The sequence below is a fragment of the Lygodium microphyllum genome, chromosome 18 (genome assembly GCF_053477565.2).
Source record: "Lygodium microphyllum isolate KBCC chromosome 18, Lygodium_microphyllum_v1.1.10, whole genome shotgun sequence".
NCBI classification, from domain to species: Eukaryota; Viridiplantae; Streptophyta; class Polypodiopsida; order Schizaeales; family Lygodiaceae; genus Lygodium; species Lygodium microphyllum.
Window position 1 is genome coordinate 64,294,447 of NC_141152.1, and position 24,323 is coordinate 64,318,769.

General features: G+C 43.0%; 1 protein-coding gene across 2 annotated transcripts in view; it reads left to right on the plus strand.

Annotated features, from left to right (window-relative positions):
• The window catches only part of LOC148020956 (uncharacterized), a 132,125-nt gene that overhangs the window by 41,604 nt on the left and 66,198 nt on the right, over window positions 1-24,323 (plus strand). For both annotated transcript variants that reach the window (XM_087699481.1, XM_087699480.1), the window contains exon 3: window positions 17,326-17,411. In XM_087699481.1, the coding sequence (XP_087555607.1) occupies window positions 17,326-17,411 (86 nt within the window). The remainder of the gene's footprint in view (window positions 1-17,325; window positions 17,412-24,323) is intronic.

Here is a 24,323-nt window from a genome sequence, read left to right on the forward strand (position 1 = left end):
CCGAATCCTTCCCACACAACAAAGCATCGGCTGGAGCAATAGTCTCTATGAGCTAAGACATGCTAGATACGGTGGATTTAATGCAAAAATCCTTGATTCCTTTGGGCAACCCATAAACATATTTTTCCACTTGCTCATGAAGGGGTATGGGGCAATAAGAAATAATAGGCAGCAATGCATTCCAAAACTTCTTATTATATTGCTCCAAACTCTTATATTTCTTAGTATCCGGCTTATTCCAAGTTGTCATGATGTTCACCTCAAAGGTACTTGTCAACCAATTTGATGCAAACATTTGCTTGAATTGTACCCACGTTGATGGTGCTCTACCTTGCATCAAAAGATTGGACCACCACTGTAATGCATTCTCTTTCAAGAAAGTGGTTGGCTTTTGAATCTTCGAGGACTTTGTGAAGCTCCCCTTTGGATAGGCTGCATCAAACTGTTGAATGAAAGTCAAAGCTTTTAGCTTATCTTATACACCACTGAAGGACTCAAACTTCACTGCTTTTCCACCCTCATCATAGTCTTTGCTGTCCCTTTGGGTGTCAAGTTGTCATATACTAGGTGCTGCAAAAAGGGTGCATTTGTTGAATTTACATCAAAACCAATGCCAAATGAAGCATTTGCATGATCAACATTCATTTCTTGAGCCCCATAAGCATTCGAGGATGCAAATGCAATACCAAACATGCTACTTTGTGCCCTAGGCATAAATCCAATGTTGCCATATATAGGGTTTTGCATATTTCCAGCGAACACATTGGGCCTTGCACACCATGCATTGGTTTTGTTGCATATCGTAGGGATTTGTGCCATACATTCCCTGTATGCAGTCCCAAGCCCACCATAGTATGGAAACTAGTGCCACCACCAAAGTACCATGGCTGCCCCATCATTGTGTGCATGCCTTGTTGTCTAAAAAGCATTGGATTGGCACTTTCAAGTTGGCCTTGCATATGCATTAATTGCCCCACACTGGCACCATTTGCTTATGCTTACTATCCACATTTGGTACATCATGCTGCTATATTGGCTCTTACTTTGGTGCATCTTGATGTCTTGAAGCTCTTGAAAACAATTTCCTCTTGTTGGCTTTGCTGCCCTTCTTATAAGGGTTCAAAAAGCACATAAATTGAGGATCATTTGCGAATTGCATAAACATTTCAGTTGTTGGCCTTAGCTGATCTTTAAATAGGTCGTCAAATTCCTTTTCCTGTTGTTGATCATCAGCTTCTAAAGGCTTATAGGGACCCACATTTTGGTCTAAACCAACATTATTGTAGTGATGGGTTGGCACGAAGATCGAGATAGTCGTTGTTCCTTAGGCGTGGAGAGACAGAGAGTGTGAGAGAGAGCAGAGTAGAGAGTGTACGATTCATGGTACAATGATGAGAGAGTACCTTTAGGTTTTTAGATAGATATATATGTGTAAGTACAAGTGCTAAGGGTGTGTTCACACACAAGCGCATTTAAAGGCACGAGGGCCTTTATTCCCAACCACCTCCCACCTAAAGGCAATGTGTCTTAAGAGGAGAAAAGAATCAACTAAGTCTAGGTATGTATAAAGCTGAAATACATATATCTATCCAACTCCCATCATCTATCGGCAATGAGCAAACCGCTCTGCTGGAAGACCCTTCGTGAGAAGGTCTGCAAGATTGTCAAGTATATCTCTAATGAAGTGGTACTTCACCTATATGTGCTGTCTTTGCATGAAAGACAGGATTCTATGCTAGCATGATAGCACTCTGACTATCACAATGCAGAACAGGTAACTCTGTGATGCCAAGGTCTCCTACTAGACACGAAAGCCATAAAGCCACATACTCTGCCTCTGTAGTAGACAATGCAACACACTTTTATAGCCTGGAGATCCAAGAGACTGCTCCTCCTGTGAAAGTAAATACATACCCGGAAGTGAACTTTCTTCAATCTGCATGACCAGCATAGTCTGCATCCGTAAAGCCAACAACAGATGCCTTCTGCTTTCCAAAGCAGATGCACAACTTCTTTGTGCCTTGGAGGTATCTCATAATACCTTTCACTGTATCCCAATGCTTCTTGCCAGGGTTTTCCATGTATCTACTAACCACTCCCACTGCAAAGGCAATGTCAGGACGTGTAGCAACCATAGCATACATCAAACTGCCAATAGCTGAAGCATATGGTATCTTGGCCATTTCAGCCTTCTCATCATCAGATGTAGGTTTGTCCTCTGCACTGAGTTTCATATATGGAGGTAATGGAACCCCAATTGTTTTCCCCCCCTCCATATTGAAACACTGCAAAACCTTGGAGACATACTCTTGCTGAGATAGATAGAGTAAGCTTTTCGATCTATCTCTGAGTATTTGCATGCCAAGAATGTGATTTGCATCACCAAGATCCTTCATGTCAAAGTTGCCATGAAGACTTTGCTTCAGTGAATTCAAGGCATGAGTATCCCTGCCAACAATCAACATGTCATCAACATACAGATTCAAGATAATCAGGCTGTCATCTGCTGCCTTCTTAGTGTACAAGCAGTGATCCACTTGACTTCTATGGAAACCTTGAGATTGCATAAATGTATCAAACTTATGATACCATTCTCTTGGTGCTTGTTTCAACCCATACAAACTCCTTTTGAGTTTACATACCATCTTTTTTTCCGCTTGCTCGATATCTTCAACCGCAACCAACCCCAAAATGGTTCTCAAAGTAGTCATTTTGACTACATGAGAGAAGATCTCATCAAAGTCAATTCGATGCTCCTACTTGTATCCCTTTGCAACCAATCTTGCTTTGTATTTTGGTGAGGAACTAGAAGTGACATTCATCTTGTAAACCCATTTGCATGGAAGTGTTTTCTGCCCTTTAGGCAACTGCACCAAGTACCAAGTGCCATTTTTCTCAAGAGATTCCATTTTTGACAACATGGCTTTATACAATTTCTTGCTGTCCTGTCTGTCCAATGCTTCCTTGAAGCAAGACGGTTCACCACAGTCTGTCAATATGACATATTCAGCCACATTATTTGCACTAGGAACGAATCTATTAGGTTGTTTAGTAGCCCTAGACGATCTCCTAACCCAATGATCATTGTTTGCTGGCTGTTGAGCATTTTCAGCTTGCTGTCCTAGCATTTCAACCTGCAAATCAGCATTAACAGCTCGCTGTCCTAGCTGTTTCTGCACTTGTAGTGGCTCGTTATCATGGGCAATAGCTGGCTGATCATTTCCAGCATTATTTTCTGCATTTACAGGTTCACTTACAGCATGTATTTGTTGCTGTATAGCAGGCACATTTTACTGTCCAAAAGATACTTCTTCCTGGAATACAACCTTATGGACCTCCTCAGTCTTTTTGGGCTGTTTATGCATGCGATCTTCCCGGAAGATAACATCATTGCTGCGTACTACTTTCCTTTTCTCGGGATCCCACAGTCTATACTCCATTTCACCCTCGTCACCATATCCTAGGAAAATGCATTTATAGGACTTTGGCTCAAGTTTGCTGCGTTTTTCTTTACGAATGTGCACAAAAGCCTCGCAACCAAACACTTTCAGGTGAGTATATGAAGGTGGCTTGCCCGACCACGCTTCTTGGGGAACTCCCCCCTCCCAAAGACCTGTTTGGTGACCGATTAATTAAGTGTACGGTTATCATAATAGCCTTTGCCCGGAAACCATGGGGTAATGCAGCATGAGACAACATCGTACAGACCTTATCCTGTATGGTCCGATTCATATGCTCTGCAACTCCATTTTGGGGTGGATTATGAGGGACAGTGAGCTCCCTCTTTATCCCTTTGCTGTCATAAAATGCCTGAAAGGCCTTGGACATATATTCCCCACCATTATTAGAGTGAAGACACTTGAGTGTCTTATCAGTTTGATTTTCAACCAATGCCAAGAAGTTTTTGAACTTGTTAAGCACTTCATCCTTGCTACAAATAGGATAAACCCATATCTTTCATGTAGTATCATCGACAAAGGTGGCTAAATATTTCTTTCCTCCTAAAGATAATCTTGGCATTTGACATACATATAAATGTACTAACTCTAGAGGAGAACATTTAAAAGAAAGAGACTTTTTGTGAGATGTCTGTGTATGTTTACCATAAATACAATTATCTCAATGCTCAAAATCAGCATAACGAAGACAAGGCAAGTAACCCAAACGAGAAAGTACTTTCATTCTTGTTTGACCTATGTGTCCCAACCGGCTATGCCACCAAGAAGCGCTTGGTTGCTCGGTCACGACAACGACATGATCACTCACAGTAGATACATGGAGAGGATACAAAGTATCACTTTTACAACCTCTGGCAATCACTCTAGATCCCTTACAGATCTTCCATTTTCCATCACCAAAGGTGGTATGAAAACCATCATCATCTAGTTGCCTTGTGCTAATCAAACTCTTCTTGAGCTGAGGTACATGCCATACATGCTGAAGTGTGAAGACAAAGCCATGCTGAAATTGCAACTGCACACTGCCAACACCTGCAATGTCACATGCACAGTTGTCCCCAAGGTGGACAACACTAGGTCGACCCCCTTGTATAGGCAGAGAACCACTCTCGATGAGGGGTGACATAAAAGGAAGCACTTGAATCGAGAATCCAGGTATGCATGTCCTTATCTGTATGTGCAAGTAAAGCATGTGTACCAAAGTGTGAAGAGACTTTTGACATTGCTCTTCTTGGGCTGACCCTCTTTCTTCTCTTCCTTGCTATCATTTGTCTTTTTGCCCTTTCCTTTCTCTTTTTTTCATTTGTAGCAATCACATTTAAAGTGACCCTTCTTACCACAATGGTGGCATTCAATATCTTTACCACGTGATTTACTGCGTCCCTTGCTATCAGATTTGCCTTTCTGCTGTGATCTGCCCCTAGTATGCAAAGCACTAGAAGACTTACTGGATGCATTGTTCTGCCGATTCATTTCTTCCGTGAGTAGAGCATTCTCCACATCAACATACAAAAGAATCACATTGGAATTGCTCATAGCAGTCCTGAATGTGTCCCAACTCTCTGGAAGAGTGCAAAGTAAGAACGTAGCCTTAAATTCTTCATCAATCAAGAACTTCAAGGCAACCAGCTGGCTGAAAATAGAGTTAAACTCACTCAAGTGAGTAAACATTGTTGTACCCTCTTTCATACGCAAATCCATAAGCTTTTTCAGCCAATACACTTTGCTTGCAGCACTTTTGTGTGCATACAGTTCTTCCAGTCAAGTCCATATAGCATATGTAGAATCCAAACCTTCAATGTTAAACAACAAGGCATAAAAAATGGATAGCTCGATGGTTGAGCATGCAAGCTCATTTAACTCATCCCAATCTTCCTGTTCGATGTCTGCGGGCTTTGTTCCTTTGGTTTTAATTGGCTTTGCCTGCTTCTTTTGCAACAGGATATTGTAGCATTGTTTTGGCCAAACTGCAAAGTTATGTGCTCCTTCAAGCTCCTTTATGTGCATGAGATTACTGCTGTCACTGTTGCCAGCCATGTTTTTCAGCCCAAATGTAACAAAAAATCAGCAAATGCAGGCCCAAACTGTCACCCAAGTGACCAAGGTACAAACAAGTACCAACCAGCAATAAATGACCACATAGAAGCAGAGATTTCAGATGTGTAAATAAATTTTCAGAAGCACCAGACCACATGAGAAATCCCAAATTTTAGCTGCAATTTCTGCTGTACATGTACCCATGGGCATAAAATTTGACACACACGGTCAAAAGCCCCAAAATTTTTGTGCTCAAAGCATCAATCACACATTTGCATTTTCTCTGTCATGCATAGAATAGGCCAATTTTGCCAAGGTAGAGCAATTTCAGCAAAACCCCCAAATTTTCCAAGTGTTGGATGTCCAAATTACATGGAATTGAACCTGCATGTACATAAAAGGACCAAATGGTGCACAAATTTTGCCCAAACTGCAAAAGCCCCAAATTGCACGGGGTCCAATGTGCATCAATGTTGAGAAATTGGGTAAATTTCAGCTCAATTTGTGCATGTACATGAAAAATCCCAAATATCATAGGCAAAATGTCTCAAATTCCTGCAATTTTTGAGACAGATATCATTGTTGCATCTTATTCGCACCAAATTTGGACAAATCCCAAAATTTTCCAAGTCTTGCATGCACTAATTTCTTTGAAATTGAAAGAATTTCACTAAAATGTGAAAAAGCCCCAAATTCCCGGGCAAATGTGTGCCGACTTTGCAATTTCTGAGTCAGATTGTCTAGTTCTGTGTTAAGATCCCCAAATTTGGGAAAAGCCCCGACTTTGCAATTTCTGAGTCAGATTGTCTAGTTCTGTGTTAAGATCCCCAAATTTGGGAAAAGCCCTGAATTTTTGGGCTTGGATTGCACGAAAATTTGAAAGTGTGCCTTCACGCGTGAATCCTCAATAGGGGAACTTCAAGAAAAGGAAAATTTGAAGGGAAAAAAAAAGTTGAATGATGGGTCAATGAACCCGCCGTGTAGGTCGCTACCTGGTACCTGCTGTCCCGTTGTGTGTGCAGCTCGTTAGATCTTGAGCTCGACACCTTGTCCCCGTTGCTCACCCGGTGCCGCGTTGGTCCCGTCACACACTCTCCTCACTAGAGCCTGGCCCTGTTGCACTCTCTCCAATTGGGGGCTAGGCGCACACTCTCCATCCTGGAGCCTTCTGCAACTCACAACTTGTCTGTTGTGACAAAATGCCGCTTGATTCAGGTTACAGCTCCCGTCAGTCGCTTGTTAGACTGGCCACATGTTAGCTGCCTAACGACTGACTGCTACACGATTGCTTGTCAGGTCAGAAAATGACCTCACACTTTGCTCGCCTGTCGTGCTTGAACTCCAAGAGATACAAATGCCTCAACCATAGTTCTGATACCAGTTTGTAGTGATGGGTCGGCATGAAGATGGAGACAATCGTTCCTTAGGCGCGGAGAGACAGAGAGAGTAAGAGAGAGCAGAGTAGAGAGTGTGTACGATTCATGGTACAATGACGAGAGAGTACCTTTAGGTTTTTAGATAGATATATATGTGTAAGTACAAGTGCTAAGGGTGTGTTCACACCCGAGCAGATTTAAAGGCACAAGCACCTTTATTCTCAACAATTATCAGCTTGCTGTCCATGTTGTGTGCCTTGTTCAAGATCAGGCTTTGCATTTTCCCCAACATTTTGTGAATTTTCAGATTGAGAGGCATCATTCTTGCTTGATCCCATCTAACTATCTGAAGACATTCTTGTTGTAATGCTCAGCTGAATACAATTTCAGCACCTGAGCAAAGCTTATGACCTTCAATTAGGTGCCTCAGGCCTACCAAATTAAGGAATTGATGGTATCCTAGCAATGGAACCATGAAACCAGCCTTCCTTCTTGGATAGGGTAGTAAATAACCTTGTCAAGCACTTAAGTACAACAAGTAACAAATTCACAAAATTGAAATGCACACTTTACCAAACTGGCACCCCTTACAGTATTTTCTTAACTTTTATTGCAAATGGATGGTGTACAACTGAGATCCCCTGATCTCTTTCGCTAATCCAAGTGCCTCTTGCTATCAAAATTGACCTGTAAGCCTTCAAACAAATTTGCCCCTTGGTTTGCTTGGGGATTGGCCTTTACCTTGCTCCTTGAAAGATAAATTCAGCTCCAAATTTGATATTGGTTGATTGGCCTCTTGAATCTCCCTAAAATTCCTCAATTTCAGTTGTGTTGGAATTCAAGTGCTAGGCCCTTAATTTTGAGCATGCATCCCGAAGTACCTATCAAAACCCTAATTTCTACTGTAAATTAGGGTTTACAGTAGAGATAGCTTGAAATCTCTTTCTTTGATGGATCAAACTACTGGAAAATGCTGAGATAACTTGAGAGATGGCTAGGGGATGAGAGAAAATGCTATAGAGAGAGAAAAACATCTGTTGCTTTGCTTAAACAACCATTGAAGGTGTCACTTATAGCTTAAGACCACTAGAAAGACTGCTGTTTCCTCTTGTATGCTGTCATCTATACCAAAAGGACCTTGGGTTGCTCTCACTTTCTCTTGGAGGGCTCCAAATTACTAGTACTTGTTGTAGGACTATCCATGGTGGTTGCAAATTACATCAACAGTATCTCCTTGCTCTCTAATAACCTCCTTTTTTCTCACAAGGGTTGGAATAGACTTCCACCAGCCTCTAAAAACGTTTTTTCCACTTGTATGGGCAAGTTTTACCGAGTGGCAGCTTCTAATTCCCATTTTCAGCATTATCTAGCTTATTAAATTAATTTTTAGAATATTAATTTTAAAAATTGATTTAATAACTATTTTAGTGCTTAGAAAATTGATTTTATCTACCAATAATTAAATTGACTAGATCAATTTATGTTCCAAGTATCCTTGAGTAGTTGACCCTTAGGCTGACATTAATTAATTAATTAATGCCTAGTCTCTAATGTCACCACTGATATTAATGACCAATAAATTAGTCTAGGTGACATCGAGTACTATGTAGTACTTGTTAGGCAGCATAACTTATTATAACTTTTTCCTTTGACATTGGTCATTGCATCCTTGGGGTTCTTGGCTTATTATCAAGAGATAATTGCCATGTGCATCACATGTGCTAAACAACCTTACACCTTTGATTAATATCTTAATCAAATGTTATCTACAAGATGAGAGTATCTCAAAATTTCATATCCGCGTGACATCTCTTCCAACACCTCATGGTTTTTTCTCCTCATCAGTCAAACATGGCTTTAATGATAAGACTCGTTTTAATGGGTAAAACTTCACTACTTGGTCAAACTCGATGAGATATGTCCTTGACTCATAGAACCTATGGGATATTGTGCAAGGGTTGGAATTCCAACTTGATCCTACACTTGTTCTATATGAGGTTATCTGCTCATGGAATGCTAGGAATGCCTTTGCTATCGTTGAGCTGATGCAAGGTCTATTACCTAAATTTCATTCATAGCTTTAACATTTTGACTTAGCATCCGGGTGTTGGGTACACTTGAGTGATTGTTATGTTGGTTAGGATAGGATCCATTGCATCAATTTGGATTATGAGCTCCAAAACTTTAAAATCACTGATCGGGATGACTTGAAAGTCAAGTTGGCTGAGTATCAGCACCTTCTCGCCGAGTTCTCCACTAGGGCGACTCCTAAGTCCTTGAATGATTAGGTCACATTGTTTCTAAACAAGTTGCCAAGGAAATACTTTCATTTTGTGTAGCAGGTGATCTCACAACCTACTATGCCCACATTCTATGAACTTCAGTGTCAACTACCGTATTCACTCGGCTATTTGATCAATTTCATAGTTTGACCTCTACAGAGGGGGTTCTTGTTGCTTCTTCTTAGAAGGGGTAGCAAGGAAAGGGTAAACAAAATTAAATTTCCAATCAGAATAAAAAACTAACTCAAAGTGAAAATAAAAATCAAACTGGTTTGGTGAGACCCAAGAAAACTCATGGTTATCTCTTACTCTCGGGTGGCGGAATGTACTGAAGAAAAATCGGTATTGTCAATATTGGTTAGAAGGTTGGTCACTTTGACGGTGAGTATTGATCAAAGGCAATAGGCACAATACTAGAAGCTAAGACTTAGACCCCCACCCCTTTGTTCGACAACCACTAGTAGTAGGGGAGGCAGGGTGGTGGCAAACCTCAGCAGGGGCATAGGCGAGGCCACACCCATGCTACCATTGGTCAGCCATCACAGTGACAACGTTCTCAACGCTAAATGGTTTGTCTAACTAGTCTGTAGAGACCCACATTGTTTCCGTAGAGACATTTGAGAATACAAGTCTTGTCGACATTTGTGAATTGCCTCTTGATGAGGTGATTGTAGTGGCCCACTTGTCACAGCTGAGTACTCTAGCTACTTCTTGGATCGTGGATAGTGAAGTTGCTCATTGTATGACCCTCATTGAGAACATTGTCATTCGCCGAGCCCCTCTAGTCGAGAGAGTCCAAGTTGGAAACAATTCCTCGGTCAAGGTTTAGGCTCATGGCCACGTTAGTTTTGCCATTGACCAGGGCCTAGATTACACTACACTAGATGATGTATGCTATGTTTTCCAGCTTGGGTTGATCTTGTTATCTATTTAGCGACCACAGTTGAGGTTCTTGATGCCCAGATTGGTTTAGTGATTGCTTGCAATGAGGCATAATCTAGTGGCTTGTACTACATAACCCAATTTCTTTCCTACCCGGATCGTTGAGGGCTTTGAGTTCCATTGCTTCTAGGCTTGAGCCATTGCACGGGCGCCTACGAGCATTGAGCATCTTTGGTATTTTTGCTTAGGACATCTTGGATATGACTCTCTTTATGAGTTATGCTGATGATGATTGATGGCCTCCTGCCTGAAGCTATTGTGGGATATTTGTAAAGCTTGTCAACTCGAGAAGCAACATCGTACCCCATTTCCTCAGTAGTCTACACATAGAACTGAGGTGTCTCTTAGATGGATTGTACTTCTTTTTGATTATGGATGATGATTCTTAATACATGTGGTTGTGCTTTCTTAAACATAAGTTCGATGGCTTCACCCATTTTTTTGCTTGGGTGTTGATGGTGCATAACCAGACTAGTTGTTGTATAGGATGAATGAGGAGTAATAGTGGGGGCAAGTTCACCTTCCACAAGTTTTACGAGCTTCTATAGGAGTATGGCGTTTCACGCCTGCTTACCTCTACTAACTTCCCTTCCCAGAATGGAGTCGTAAAGCATTAGAACTAGAGTATCATGAACATGGCACACTCTATGCTGTTCGTAGCAGAGCTCCTTGAGCACCTTTGGGTTGAGGTTGTTAACACTTTGGTGTAGATTCTTAACTGGTGCCCGACTACGATATTCCCTCAGAGGACTTCGTATGAGGTAGTTTTTGGCTCTTGGCCTATAGTTTCCCACTTTAGAGTCTTTGGGAGTCTTACCTACACACACATCTTTGATGATAAGATAGGGAAGCTCACTCCCCGAGCTAATCTCTTGATTTTTATAGGATACTCCTTCAAAGTGAAAGCCTATCGTCTGTTAAATCCTCGGATAAACAAGGTGATCATTGGGAGAGACGTAGTGTTTGATGAGAGAAACATTGTGTAATTTTTTGTACCAAAATCCGAGCCCTTTCCTCACATTATTTCCTCGGAGATAGTGTCTTCTAAAACGGGTCTACTACCCACTCTTGACCCACTTGTAGATTCCTAAACTTTGAGGCCTCCTTTGCAAGACTTGTTACCTCGCTAGTACTAGTAGACTATGTGGGATTTGAAGCTCCTTCCATTGGATTCCACTCCAGAAGTCCTAGAAGATTTGTTTCGCTTGCATCTCAGGCATCATTTGCATCGTTGTTTATAGCTAATTACATGGCGCATTCTAAGCTAGAAAGTTAGCAGGAGACTCCTTAGCATCCCCAATGGCGAGAGACCATGGAAAAGGAGCTAGAGAGTATTGACCGAAATGAGACTCGGACCTTGGTGGATTGTCCGAGCCATGAGAAAGTTATCGGGATGAAGTGGATTTTTAGGACTAAGCTAAAGGCTGATGGGACTTTGAACAAGTACATGGGTTGCCTTGTGGTGCAAGGGTTTCGACAAAAGCAAGGCATGGACTATGAAGAGACCTTTGCTCCTATTACGTGGTTGACATCATTTCGTCTATTGGTTGCACTAGCTGTTTACTATGGTTGGCCGATCTATTAAATGGACGTCAAAAGTGCATTTTTGAATGGTTATTTGAAGGATGAAGTCTATGTGGAGTAGCCTTCGAGATTTTCTTATGCTGACTAGAAAGATAAGGTTTTTCGCTTGCGGAAAGCTCTTTATGGGCTGAAGCAAGCACTGTGGTCTTGGTTCCAGAGGATGGATGAGTTCATTAGAACTCATAGATACCATTCTATCCCTTATGATCTGAACTTATATGTCTGTATTACGTTAGAGGGGATCAACTATATCCTGTTATACATAGATGATTTACTTATCATTGGCTTAGATTCTTCTGCCATAATAGAAATCAAGGTTTAGCTCTGTGTTACTTTTGAGATGATGGACCTTATTTTGCTATCTTACTTGACACGGCCTGTGGCCACACCTTTTGATCCCATTGTCCATCTTTCTAAGGATGTCCTAGGTTAGCCCTTTGATGAGCATACCTATAGATTTGTGATAGGGAAACTTCTTTGGTTGATTCACTCTACGCTAGATTTAGTCAATATTTCATTGCACCTGGGATATCACATTGAATTGCATGTCTTCGTGTTTTGAGATATTTGCAGTGTACCTATTCTTATGGCTTGACTTATAGTTTTGCTTTAGGTTTGTAGGGGTACATTGACTCTGAGAGGGCAAGAGATCTTGACACCTGGCATTCCCATGGTGGCTATCTCTTTGCCTTGGGTACGACACCCATCCCTTGGGTTAGCTGTAAGCTAGATACAGTGACGGCTTCCACGGTTGAGGTTGAGTATATTACTTTTTTTGATGGTACCACGAAGGCTTTCTACTTGAGGATCTTATTGGCGATGCTTCAGTTTCCATACAACTCTCCTACATTGTCTACTGCAACAACTAGAGTGCCATTTGCCCTTGTGGACAATTTGATCATTCTACCACAGATGCGGTATGTAGGGGTTTACTTTCACTTCATCCAAGAGCAGGTTGAGCTAGGCACCTTTCGTCTAGAGTTTGTGCCTTAATTAGACAATTTTGTAGGCATATTGACCAAGGTGGTCAATCGGCCGGTGCTTTTGTATGTGCTACCTAGGATCGGCTTGGATACATCCTTTCCTAGTTCTTCAGATTGACGGGGAGAGGGTGATTCTCTCCCGCTTTTTCTTTCAATTTCAATGGAGACGGCTCTCTTCTCTTGGTGTTGATAAGATATTGTTTACAATTTCTTCTTTAGATGATTGTATGCATATTGTACTTTGTATCTTCATCCACATCATTAGGATGTGTAAAAGGGTGTTTGGGCAAGTGAACAATTCTCGTGCCAGGACATTAAACAAGTGGTAACGTTGCAGAGCATTTTGCATAAGCATGATCATACCTAGACTGCCTCTTGCATAACTCAAGTGCATTGGCATTCTATTCTTGTAAATATGCATTTGTGCTCATTTATCCCTTTTCGGTCTTTTCGAGTGGTCAACTTTGGATCCACCATATTCGTAGCATTATAGATGGTAGTCTCCCTTGCTTGCTTAGCTTTGCCGGCTTGCTATTTGCATACTTTTTTGCCTCTTGAGATACTTCCTATATTTGCTTTCCATGCTGTAACCAGCCTTTCTTCCGTGGATGGGTGGTAAATCCTTGATTACAACTTAATTACAGCAGCAAACAGTTAATGCAAATCTGAAAATACAAATTTACCTACTGATCTTGGACAATGCACACCCGATTGGCCCCAAAATTGGTACCCCTTTTAGTATTTCTTTAGCTTTATTGAAGAAGAAGTTGATTTACAATGGGATTCTCCCAATCCCTTTCGGTATTCCAACTCCCCTTGTTGTGATAAATCACTAGTAAGTCTTTAATCCGATTTGCCCCTTGATTTGGGCAATTAATTGGTTTTCACCCGCTTTGATGGAGATGGAAAATGCCCCAAATTCAATTATTTGCTAGTTCCTCCATTTGAATAGGCTAAAAACAGCTTCAGCCCTTTTGAATCCAAGTCTTGGAGCTTTCAATTTTTGGCACGCTTCCCAAGGCTATTGCTAAACCCTATTTTCTGCTGCAGATTAGGGTTTACGACAGAGAAATCTGAAATTTCTCAACCTCCAAGGGTCCAAATGCTGAGATCTTCGGAGCAAGGCTGTGAAATGGCTGGGAGATGAGAGGAAAAGTTGTAGAGAGAGAAAATTCAAAGTTTGTCGCGAAGAATTACTGAAAATCAGTCAAATGCAGCTGCTGCCTTGCCACAATAGCTTGTAGATGCAAAGAAGTGAAGAAAATAAGTCATTTACTGTTGTTACCCTAGTGCCTTGTCTCAACAGCCTGTAGATGCTGTCTCTTGCTGTCTATTGGTCTTCTCTTGCCCTTGGCAGCCTCAGAAGGTCCTCCAATGGCTGCAAATCAGACCAGTAGCCTCCTCTCCCTCTCTCTTGCATACTGAATTTATAAAAATGCTTCTCTCTAGCCTTTAAAGACGTTTTTTAGTCTTGCATGGGTATTTTTGACAAGTGACAACCTTCATAAATGTGGTTTTTCAGTATTTTTCATAATTAAATATTAAATTTCAGCCTTTAAATACTGAAAATTAGTCTAATAATTAATTTTGTGTCCTGAAAAATAATTTGACAGACCAATAATTAAATTGGCTAGGAATTTTCCATTCGTGAGTGTCTTTACGTCATCTTTGACCATCAGATTGGCGTTAGGTACCATTAAACGCCACTTCTCTAGTGTCACCAATTGTCACTTATGGCCAAATGGATGACCTAGGTTAACAACTGGCACTAGATACCACCAAGTACCTGTGCGGTATAACTTATAACAACTTTTGCCTTTGACATCCCGTGATTTCTTCGGGTCCTGGGCTCGCAAATTTACTTTAATCCCAATTGCACCTCACATGTGCAACATTTATTTAATCATGTGATTAAAAATTAATCCACATGTTAAGTGAGGTTTTAAAAATACATGTCCTCATGACACACACCCTTAGCCTATTCCTTTGTTATCTTCACTAAGTAGTGGTAGGGATAGCTTATTCTGTGAAAGCCTTTGGGTTTGACCACTAGTGCCCTTCACCCACACATTTTGAAATAAATACTATTAAAAAAAAAGTTAACTGTGGTTCCATCTGCCTTTGCACAACTTGGAAGGCCATTGGGTAGCCAATATGCACCCTTTGTTCGATGCCTTGGCCTCTCTAGGGTGGCCACTTGGACTCGCTTGGTAAGATAACCATTGCCTTTGTAGTCTTAGTAGATCACTGGGCAGCTACCATGTACCCTTTGTTGATGCCTTGGCTGCTTTGGGGTAGGATGCCTAGGATAAAATCAACAACAAAAGCAAAAATACATAAGACTTTGGGTTGGCCTTTCTTTCTAGCTCAGTTTTTGGGCTTGAGAGGGGCTGTTGAGCTTAAATAAGCATTACATGCTCAATTGGCCTTTTAAACAGCCCCAAAAATGATAAATTAATGAAAACCTTAAAATGGTGCACAGTTGGAGTGTTTAAAACGGTGTGTGGTATGGGTCTTGAAACTTTCCATAAATAGGTAGGTTACCCTTCATTCAGCCCAATCTCATTTTTGTAGGTTTCAGGCCTTCTAGCTTCGTTGCCCACACCCTGTTTATGGAGGACACCTCAGCCGAAGCTGCCCAACCTTGTCTACACCCATTTGGGGCCTGTTTCTAGCCTTCATTGCGCAGTCCACACCATTGATAGCTACTATCCAGCCTTGACTGTTGCTGCTGTCCATCCATCTGTTGTTGTTTGCTGCCACATGGCACTCTATTGCTGCATTGGTACTTGTTGGCTGCCACCCAGCCCCAGACGATTGCTGAACCCTGTGTTTGCTGCAGCAAGCTGCTGTACAGGCTGCTGCATCATCACTCTGAGCAGCATTTTTTTGCAAACTGCCACATCATCAGCTGATACTGCTTTTTCTGTTTTTCTCTCTCCTCTGCATGTCTAACACTGATCTAGCACATCATTTGCTATGTTTGTTGCTGTCCGACATCTTGGAGGTTGCCTTGCTGCGTTTCCGGATCCATTAATAATATGACACACTCTCCAGCTCTTAACCTCTACCTCGGTCTTTGAGATAGGAGAGCTTGGGGTACAATTTTTATTCCTTGCACGGTTCGTTTGCTGCATGAGCATTGTATACTCAGCATTTAGTCATTCATTCAGATTTTCACTGTGTTCATTGTCTCTAAGTCACCCTAACCCTAACTCTGTTCTATTGAGTTTATGCTTTGTTGTACGTGTTCATTTATGTTTTTGTGTTAGGGTATTTCTTCACATTTTCTTCTTCTCCACTTCGTTGCTTCCTGGCAAAAGATCCTTCACTTCAACATGGCATCCCTCGGACTTAGGAAGGAGGCTAATTCAATGTAAGCTAAGGTTATGGTACGATGCTGTAGGACTAACATTCTTTTGAACCCTAGATTAATCTAACAAAACCCAATCTATCTTGTATTCTCAAACAGCCCCTTCAAGGGTAAGTTGTGTTGATTCTTTTTCATTGCACGATTAAATAGTCCCCACACTTGAGCTTACATAAAACTTTAATGCTAAAAAGTGTTTCTATGTCCCATAAGCAAACTCTTCCAATTTGGTCGGTTTCTCGTCTATAAATAGATAGTGTGCTCAGTCAATCAGTCATCCTGCTCATTTCAGCCATCAGCCTTCTTCACCATGCCTGCCAACTCTTCTCTGACTGCTGCCGTGCCTCCTCCAGCCCCTAGCGACTTGTCTACAGCAGCCGCCTTGCCCTTTGGAGGTTCAGCACTGCTGTGTTTTCTGTCTGCCTGTCCACTTAAGCATTGCCTCATCATTCAGATTAGTCTTGCCTGCGTTTTCTGCCCCTACAGACTAGCGACAGGGTGCTGCACCTTCTGCACACTCTGGACGGACTCCAGTGACAGTTTCAGCACCTGATCTACTCTCCCCAGCTGCCACCCAGCCTTAATGCTGGTACAGCTGCATTTTGATTCAGATCTGCTCCTATTACTTCTGTCTTGCTCCTGGAGGTCTTTGCCAGCTTGTCACACAATCCTGCTGGTGGTTACAATGCTCTGGATTTGTCTCCGGTGGACAACACTCTCTCACATCACCCTCAGCCTGCTCTCACGAGAGCCATCAGTTGTTGGATAGCTCTGCCTTTATTTATAGTACATCCATTCATTTATTTATAGTATTCATTCATTCACTTTAAAGTTATTTTTCTTCTTTATTCGCCTTTTGCATTTTTGTTTGAGTTATTGTGTATTAGTCATGTTTGTACATTCTATGTTTTCTCTTTGCAACCCTAGGAAACCCCCTGTTTCTTCTCTCCTAATCTTGGCCTAGAAGCTGCAAGAATGAACTCACAGTTTACTAGCTTTTCTAGAGTCCAAAAGAAAAGCAATAAAATCTTCAAAAGGTCAAAGGCCTATTAGGCTATCAAAGATTGCATCTAGTACCTTAAGTTATTAGTATTGAAGATGTAAAGTCAAAGCAATTGGAAAAGAAAAACAAACTGTTTAGATGACCTTAAATCTAGATGTGATCCTTGGACAAAATTTCTGATAGATTAGGAGAGTATTTTAAATTAAAATCTAAAAATTCTAATAGGCAAGAAGCACTTCAGAAATTTGCTTTGTTTTCACCTCAATTCTATTGTGTCCATTACCTTGCAGCTACCCTTTGACGAACTCACAAAGATTCTCTTGGCTGCTGTAGCTGCTGACTCATCTCGATTTGGAGATGTTGCCAATCAATACCGGTATTTTCTGCATTCCTATTCGAAAAAGAAGTAATGGCTTCTTCTTTGAGAGAAAATCAAATGTTAGAGGACACAGATTGGAATTGTCTTGGTCCATATTCAAAATCATCTATTGTACTAAAGTTTTGCATTATACATCTTTCATCGCCATACCTATTTAAAAATAAGTCTTAAGGTAATTTTAGTTTTTGTGTTCTCATTATTGTGGATTCTTGTTATCTTGTGGCTTGAGGTTGTCAATATAGCCAAGTTCCTTATGGACTTTACTAATCAAGTACTAGAAGAAAACCCAGTCAAAATCCAAGAAATTCTCAATCAGAATGAAATAAAACCTTGGGAGGTCAAGAATAATCTCAATTGCAATCCAAGAAATGCTATGTGCACTTGATTGCATCATGTAACAAGTAGCCATCATTGTATAAACATGCGTTGTGTATATAAAGATTGTACTGTGCCATGGACCTACCACTTGGCTCAAAAGCCTCATGACATCTACTCTTCTATATTCTCTCTGTAGTAACACCCTTAATGATCTCCTAGTTGGTGGCTTAGGGCTAGTGCTGGCTTGGGCTATCTTTAAATGCGAAAACTTGATTAAAGTTATCCATTTTGCATCCATTGGTGAATAGTTTTGAAACTTCACTAAATATCTCTTGGAAACTTTACCCGTGACCTTACTTTCCTTATGTGCCAAGATTTTCTCGGCTACCAAGATCTCATCTAGCTCCTCAACCTTAGGCTGAATTTTAGAAGATATCTTCTTTGGTACATCACAATGAAAAGGCCTCAACAAACTGACATGAAAGACATTGTGTATTCGCTAATGTGGAGGTAATTTCAGCCGATATGCCACATTGCTGTATCTTTTCCAACACTTGGAAAGGCCCATAGTATCTCACACTCAACTTCGGATACAACCTCTCTCTTTCCTTCATCTTTTTTAGCCTTGCGTTTTCAAAACGCAGCAAACATAATCACCCTCTACAAACTGCAAAGCATGTCTATGGCAATTTGCTATTCTCTTTTGTTTTTCTTGTGATCTTAGAAGTGCATACTTTATCTTTGCATAGGTTGAATCCAAGTTTTCCACATGGTCTCAAAGATCTTATCCTTGGTGTGCAGGATAGGTGGTACCTTCTTGCCACCCTTAACCACCTCAAATGGAGCTTTGTGAGTGGAACTATGTACTGTGTTGTTGTAAATAGACTTAACCAATGATGGATACTACTCTTACTCTATCTTGTGGCCTGAAATATAGCACCTCAAAAGATCCAACATTGTGGTATTTGCTTGCTCAGATTGACCGTTTATTTTTGGATGGAAGGATGATGAGAATTTCAATGTGGTGTCCGTTTTCTCAAACAATCCCTTCCAAAATAAACTGGTCATTTGAGGGTCTCAATCAACTTTGGTATACCATGACACTTAAAGATGTGTTGCAAAAATAATTGTGTCATATGATCAGCCTTTATTTTCTTCCTCACCGGAATGAAATGGGCATGTTTGCTAAACCTGTAAATGGTAGTTCATATCCCATCATTCCTTGTAGGTGTCTTAGGAAGCTCAAAAATAAAATCTATTGCAATGCTTTGCTAAGGCCTATACTATTTTTCCTATCATGGTTTATCTTTTGACATACAATGCATGTCCTGACGATCGCTCTATATTATGCCTCAAAGCTGGTCAATAAAAGAAGTGCTCCATTGCCTTGATTGTGGCATTAATACCTCTGTGTCCTATATATGGAGGAGCATGACTTTCAGTGATAACTCTAGGCCTTAATTGCTTTGTGACACACAATGTCCATGCATCATCTGAAATTCATCTCTAAGCACAAAGTGCTCATATCTCTGGCCATTGTAAAGCATAAACATTACCAGTGTTTGAATCAATAGCATATTGCTCTTTCATGGCATCCAACTTTGTGTGATAAACCATGCTGATGCAACTATATTCAGCTATATTCAGCTATATAGATTTGAACATAGTTGACTCCGTACGTGGATAAGATTTTTGCCAAGATGAGAAGGGGATCCACAAGAGGAGGAAGATTTAAAGGAAAAGATGACTTTAGATCTTATGCTTGTATTGTCTGATCTAGGAAAGTCTTTTGTGGTTCAGTCTGATGCATGTCGACGTACGGAGTCAACTATGTTCAAATCTATATAGCTGAATATAGTTGCTCCCTTGCAATCCATCCATAACATCATCGATCCGAGAGATTGGAAACCGATTTTTTATCATGATCTTGTTTAGAGGATGATAGTCAATGCATATATGCTATGAACTATCCTTTTTCTGCACCAAAAGCATTGGAGAACAAAAAGGAGATGAGCTGTGCTGAATCAATAATTTTTTCAACAGCTTTTTGACCTGACTCATAATCTCCTCGTGCTGTGATGCATCTGTGAGAGTGCGCAACGGAAGAAGAACACGAACACAGAGGAGAGGAGAGAGAAAGCAGAGAATGAAGGAAGAAAGTCTGCACTGACTGAGATGAATGTTGAATACACTGAAATGGACAGAACAGTCCCTGCACGCAGCCCGGAGCGTCAGTGAGGGAACCAGGACAGACTGGAAGCAGTGGCAGCACCAATGCCGGAGACGGAGGCGACGGGAGCAGTGCTGTACCTGCAGAGCATAATGCTGGACTGACTGGGGGGGACTGATATAAATAGCCCCCAGGCCAGCAAACTGGCCGACCAGCCAAACTGGCCGACCTGGCCAGATTTGGCCGACCAGCCAGATCTGGCCGACTTTGGCCAGATCTGGCCGACTGCCCAGAAAATGGGCAGTCTGGACAAAAAACAGCCCAGTTTGGGCTGTAACACACCCAGGGCTGTTGGCTAACTAGGGCCGCCACCAAAATGACCTGACAGAGCTCCTCTGTCTCTTGTCAGACTCTGACAGGAGCTCACAACCAGGAGATGACAGGCTGAGACTGAAAAAAGAGCAGGCTAACACCCCCTCTCAACTCCTGGGAGAGTCTGAAGACCCAAGAACCGCATGTGATGAAGCAAAGAAGCCTGAGGCAACGGCTTCGTAAAGAGATCAGCTGCATTGGCCGCCGTAGGACAATAGACCACCACCAGCTCCGAATCCACGATCCGCTCTCGAACATAGTGATACTGAACCTCAATGTGCTTTGTGCGAGCATGAAACACCGGGTTCTTGGCCAGGGCAAGAGCACTCTGGTTATCCACGCGCAGCTGCGTAGGTCCGGTCGGGGTAAAAGCCAATCTCCGCGAGTAAGCGACGGAGCCAAACTGCCTCCGTAGCGGTCGAACATAGGGCCCGATACTCAGCCTCTGTAGAAGAAAGTGCCACAGTAGGCTGCTTCTTGTTGCTCCAAGAGACAGCACCAGATCCAAGGGTGAAAGCATAACCTGTAGTGGATCGTCTCGAATCCACATCACCTGCCCAATCAGAATCACTCCATCCAGAAAGGGTAATCCCTTCTCCATACATGATCCCGAAGGATCGAGTCCCTTGCAAATAGCGAAGAACCCGCAAGGCCGCCTGCCAGTGAGCCTGGGTAGGAGTCTGCATAAAAGAAGACAATAAAGCCACCACAAAAGAGATATCCGGCCGAGTGTGAAGCAGCCAGATAAGAGAGCCGACAAGGCACCTGTAACGGGTGGGATTGGTAAGAGGAACTCCAGCTGTCAAAAGCTTGGACTCAGGGTCCATGGGGCATGAGATAGGCCGACACTCAGCCATATCAAACTCCGAAAGAAGTTCGGAGATGTACCTGTGCTGCGAGATAAAAATGCCCTGTGCCATCTGATAGATCTCCAGACCTAGAAAGAAGTGAAGGATCCCTAGATCCGTCATGTCAAACTCCTGCTGAAGAATGGACCGTGTATGCTCCACCTGTTGAGTGTCGCTCCCTGTAATGATAAGATCATCCACATACAAGACAAGGAACACCGAAAGAGAATCCACAACCCGTAAGTAGAGGTTGGGATCATAAGCGGAGCGCGCAAAGCCACTCTGTAGAAAGAAGTGGTCAATCCGCTGGTACCAAGCACGAGGAGCCTGCTTTAGGCCATAAAGAGCCTTCTGCAGCCTGTAGACATGATCCTCCTTCCCCTGCAAAAGAAAACCAGGAGGCTGTGAAACATAAATCTCCTCCTCAAGAACGCCATTCAGAAAAGCAGACTTGACGTCCATCTGGTAGACAGGCCAACGGTGGTGAGCAGCAAGTGCCAAAAGAACTCGGATGGTAGACATCCTGGCTATAGGAGCAAAAGTCTCAAAGTAATCCAACCCTGCACGCTGTGCAAAACCCTTGGCAACAAGCCTAGCCTTATGCTTGTCCAAGGAGCCATCTGCAAGATACTTGGTCTTAAAGACCCATTTCACACCAATCACCTTCCGTTTCGCGGGACGCGGAACAAGCTCCCACGTATGGTTTCGCTCGATGGAATCGAGCTCGGCCTGCATAGCCTGTCTCCAAATATCCTGTGCAAGAGCCTCCTCCATAGTGGAAGGCTCGGAATCCTGAAGAATCTGTGACATAAGAGCATAGTTCACACATAGTGAATTGTCCCGTTGGGCCTGTAAACGGGCTGATCGACGTGGACCTGAAGAAGCAGCAGGAAAGTGAGTAACACATGAATCCTGCATGAGTCGGCGATACCATAAAGGAATCCTGAGAGACTCCTGCGGCTGTGAGGGAGACCGGGGGGTCTCCGAAACCTGTAAAGCACCCAAATCGGAGAGGGACTCCCCCTCACCGAGTGAAGGTAAATCCTCCGCATCTGAAGAAGGCTGTATATCCCGTGAAGATCCCGAAGTGGCGGTAGAAGAGCTCGTAGTAGACGAAGGCACATCCACCAAAGGGGAAAGGGAAGTCGAAGGAGGAGGAATAGGGGGGGTACTAAGGGGCATCCTGGAAGGAAGGGAAGGGAGAGAAGGTGGGGGGGGGGTCCGTCGATGATGAAGAAACATCTGTAATAGAATCATCAATCGGATCCTCAGAGGCCGAAGCCTCATCAAAGATCACATCCCTGCTCACCTCAATCGTCCGCGTCGTCGGGTCATAGAGCCGATATCCCTTCGTGGTCGTACTATAACCAATGAAGATAAGCTTTCGCGACTTAGAGTCGAACTTCGTCTTCCTCTTCTTCTTGTCCACATGGACAAAAGCATCGCACCCAAAGATGCGAAAATGGGACACGGAAGGCTTCTTCCCAAAGAAAGCCTCATACGGAGTCATGTCCAGTAACGCCGAAGTCGGAGAGCGGTTGCGAATATGCACTGCTGTAGCCACCGCCTCACCCCAAAGGAAATGAGGAAGACTCCTATGCTCCGGGCCATCTCAATCATGGTCCGATTCGCACGCTCCACCACACCATTCTCTGATGGTGTGTTCGGATGGGAATACTCCACCCGAATACCATGATTCTGCAAAACTGAGAGAAAAGGTGAGAAGTGAACTCGCCACCGTGATCAGCTCGAACACCACGAACCTTGGAAGTTGTTTGGGTCTCCACAAACACCTGCCACTCACAGAAACGGGAGTACGCCTCGCTCTTGTACTCCAAGAAATAAGGCCACACATAACGACTAAAGTCGTCCACAATTAGCATCAAATACTTGGCCTTCCCAAGGGAGGCCGTGCCCATAGGTCCGCAAAGGTCGGTATGAACCAACTCAAGCGGAGAAATAGCCCGCCTAGAAGCAACCTGCGGGTGAGGCTGCCGGTGCTGCTTGCCCCTCAAGCAGCTAGGGCACAAAGTGTGAAGAGGAGGGAAATCAGGAAGTCCCTCCACCATCTTCCTCCGAGAAGCCTGACGAAGAGAATCGAGGTTCAAATGACCATACCGAGCATGCCAAAGCAGCCCAAGCTCATGGGAAGTCCGTGCAGCCAAGGGTGTGAGCGTATAAAGCCCACCCTCCTGTGTACCTGTCCAAAGAGCATCACCTGTAGAAGCATCCTCCACTGTGACTGCATCCTGAGTAAAAATGACTCAGGTACCTAACTGAGTAAGGCCATGCACAGATAATAGGTTAAAATCCAAATCAGGGACATAGAGAACTTTGGCGGAGGAAGACCGCCTGTCAGAAAACATAGGTAAAGTCCCCACGCCTCGAACAGGAACTGTAGAATTGTCACCAATGGTGACTGTACCCCCTCTGGAACGAAGATCCTGAAGCCAATCCTGTCGGAAGGTCATATGTGAAGATGCTCCACTGTCGACGAGCCAAGGCTTCTCCTGTGTGGTAGAAGCTAGGACAGTGTCTTCCTCAACAAAGACATGCACAAACGCGGATTCTGTTGTGGCTGGGGCCGCCTTCGAGTCCTTCTCCTTAGGCTTCAAATGGGGATACTTCTTCCAACACTTCTCCTCGGGATGAGTGCCCTTCCCACAATGGGGACACTTGGGCTTCTTCTCCTTCGCATCCTTCTTGTCCTCCTCCTTCTTGTCCTTGGCCTTCTCCTTCTTTTGTTTCTTCTTCTTGCCGCCACCTGTGCCGGCCGTAAATGCCTTGGTGGAGCCACTGGCTCCCACCTCTTTGAGTCGCTCGTTATGCTCCAAGACAAGCGGGGAAAGCTCCTCCCATAGGAGTGTCTCACGGGTCCTCGAAGTGATGAGGCTGGTGTAGAAGACATCATAACGGGGTGATGGCAGCTGAGTCAACAGAATCATCGCCATATCCTCAGACGATATCAGACGACCAAGAGAGGCTAGCTCGCCTCGCATATCCTCCATCTTCGTGATGTGCTCCTTCATGGAAGAAGAACCATCAAGACTGAGCATTCGCAACTTCTTCTCTAGGGAAATCTTGTGAGCAAATGTCTTGTGCTGATACAAAGACGCAAGCTTTGTCCACACTTCCGTCGCGGTCTGTAACCTGTGAACATGTACAAGAACAGAATCATGGAGACTCATAAAAAGAAAGGAA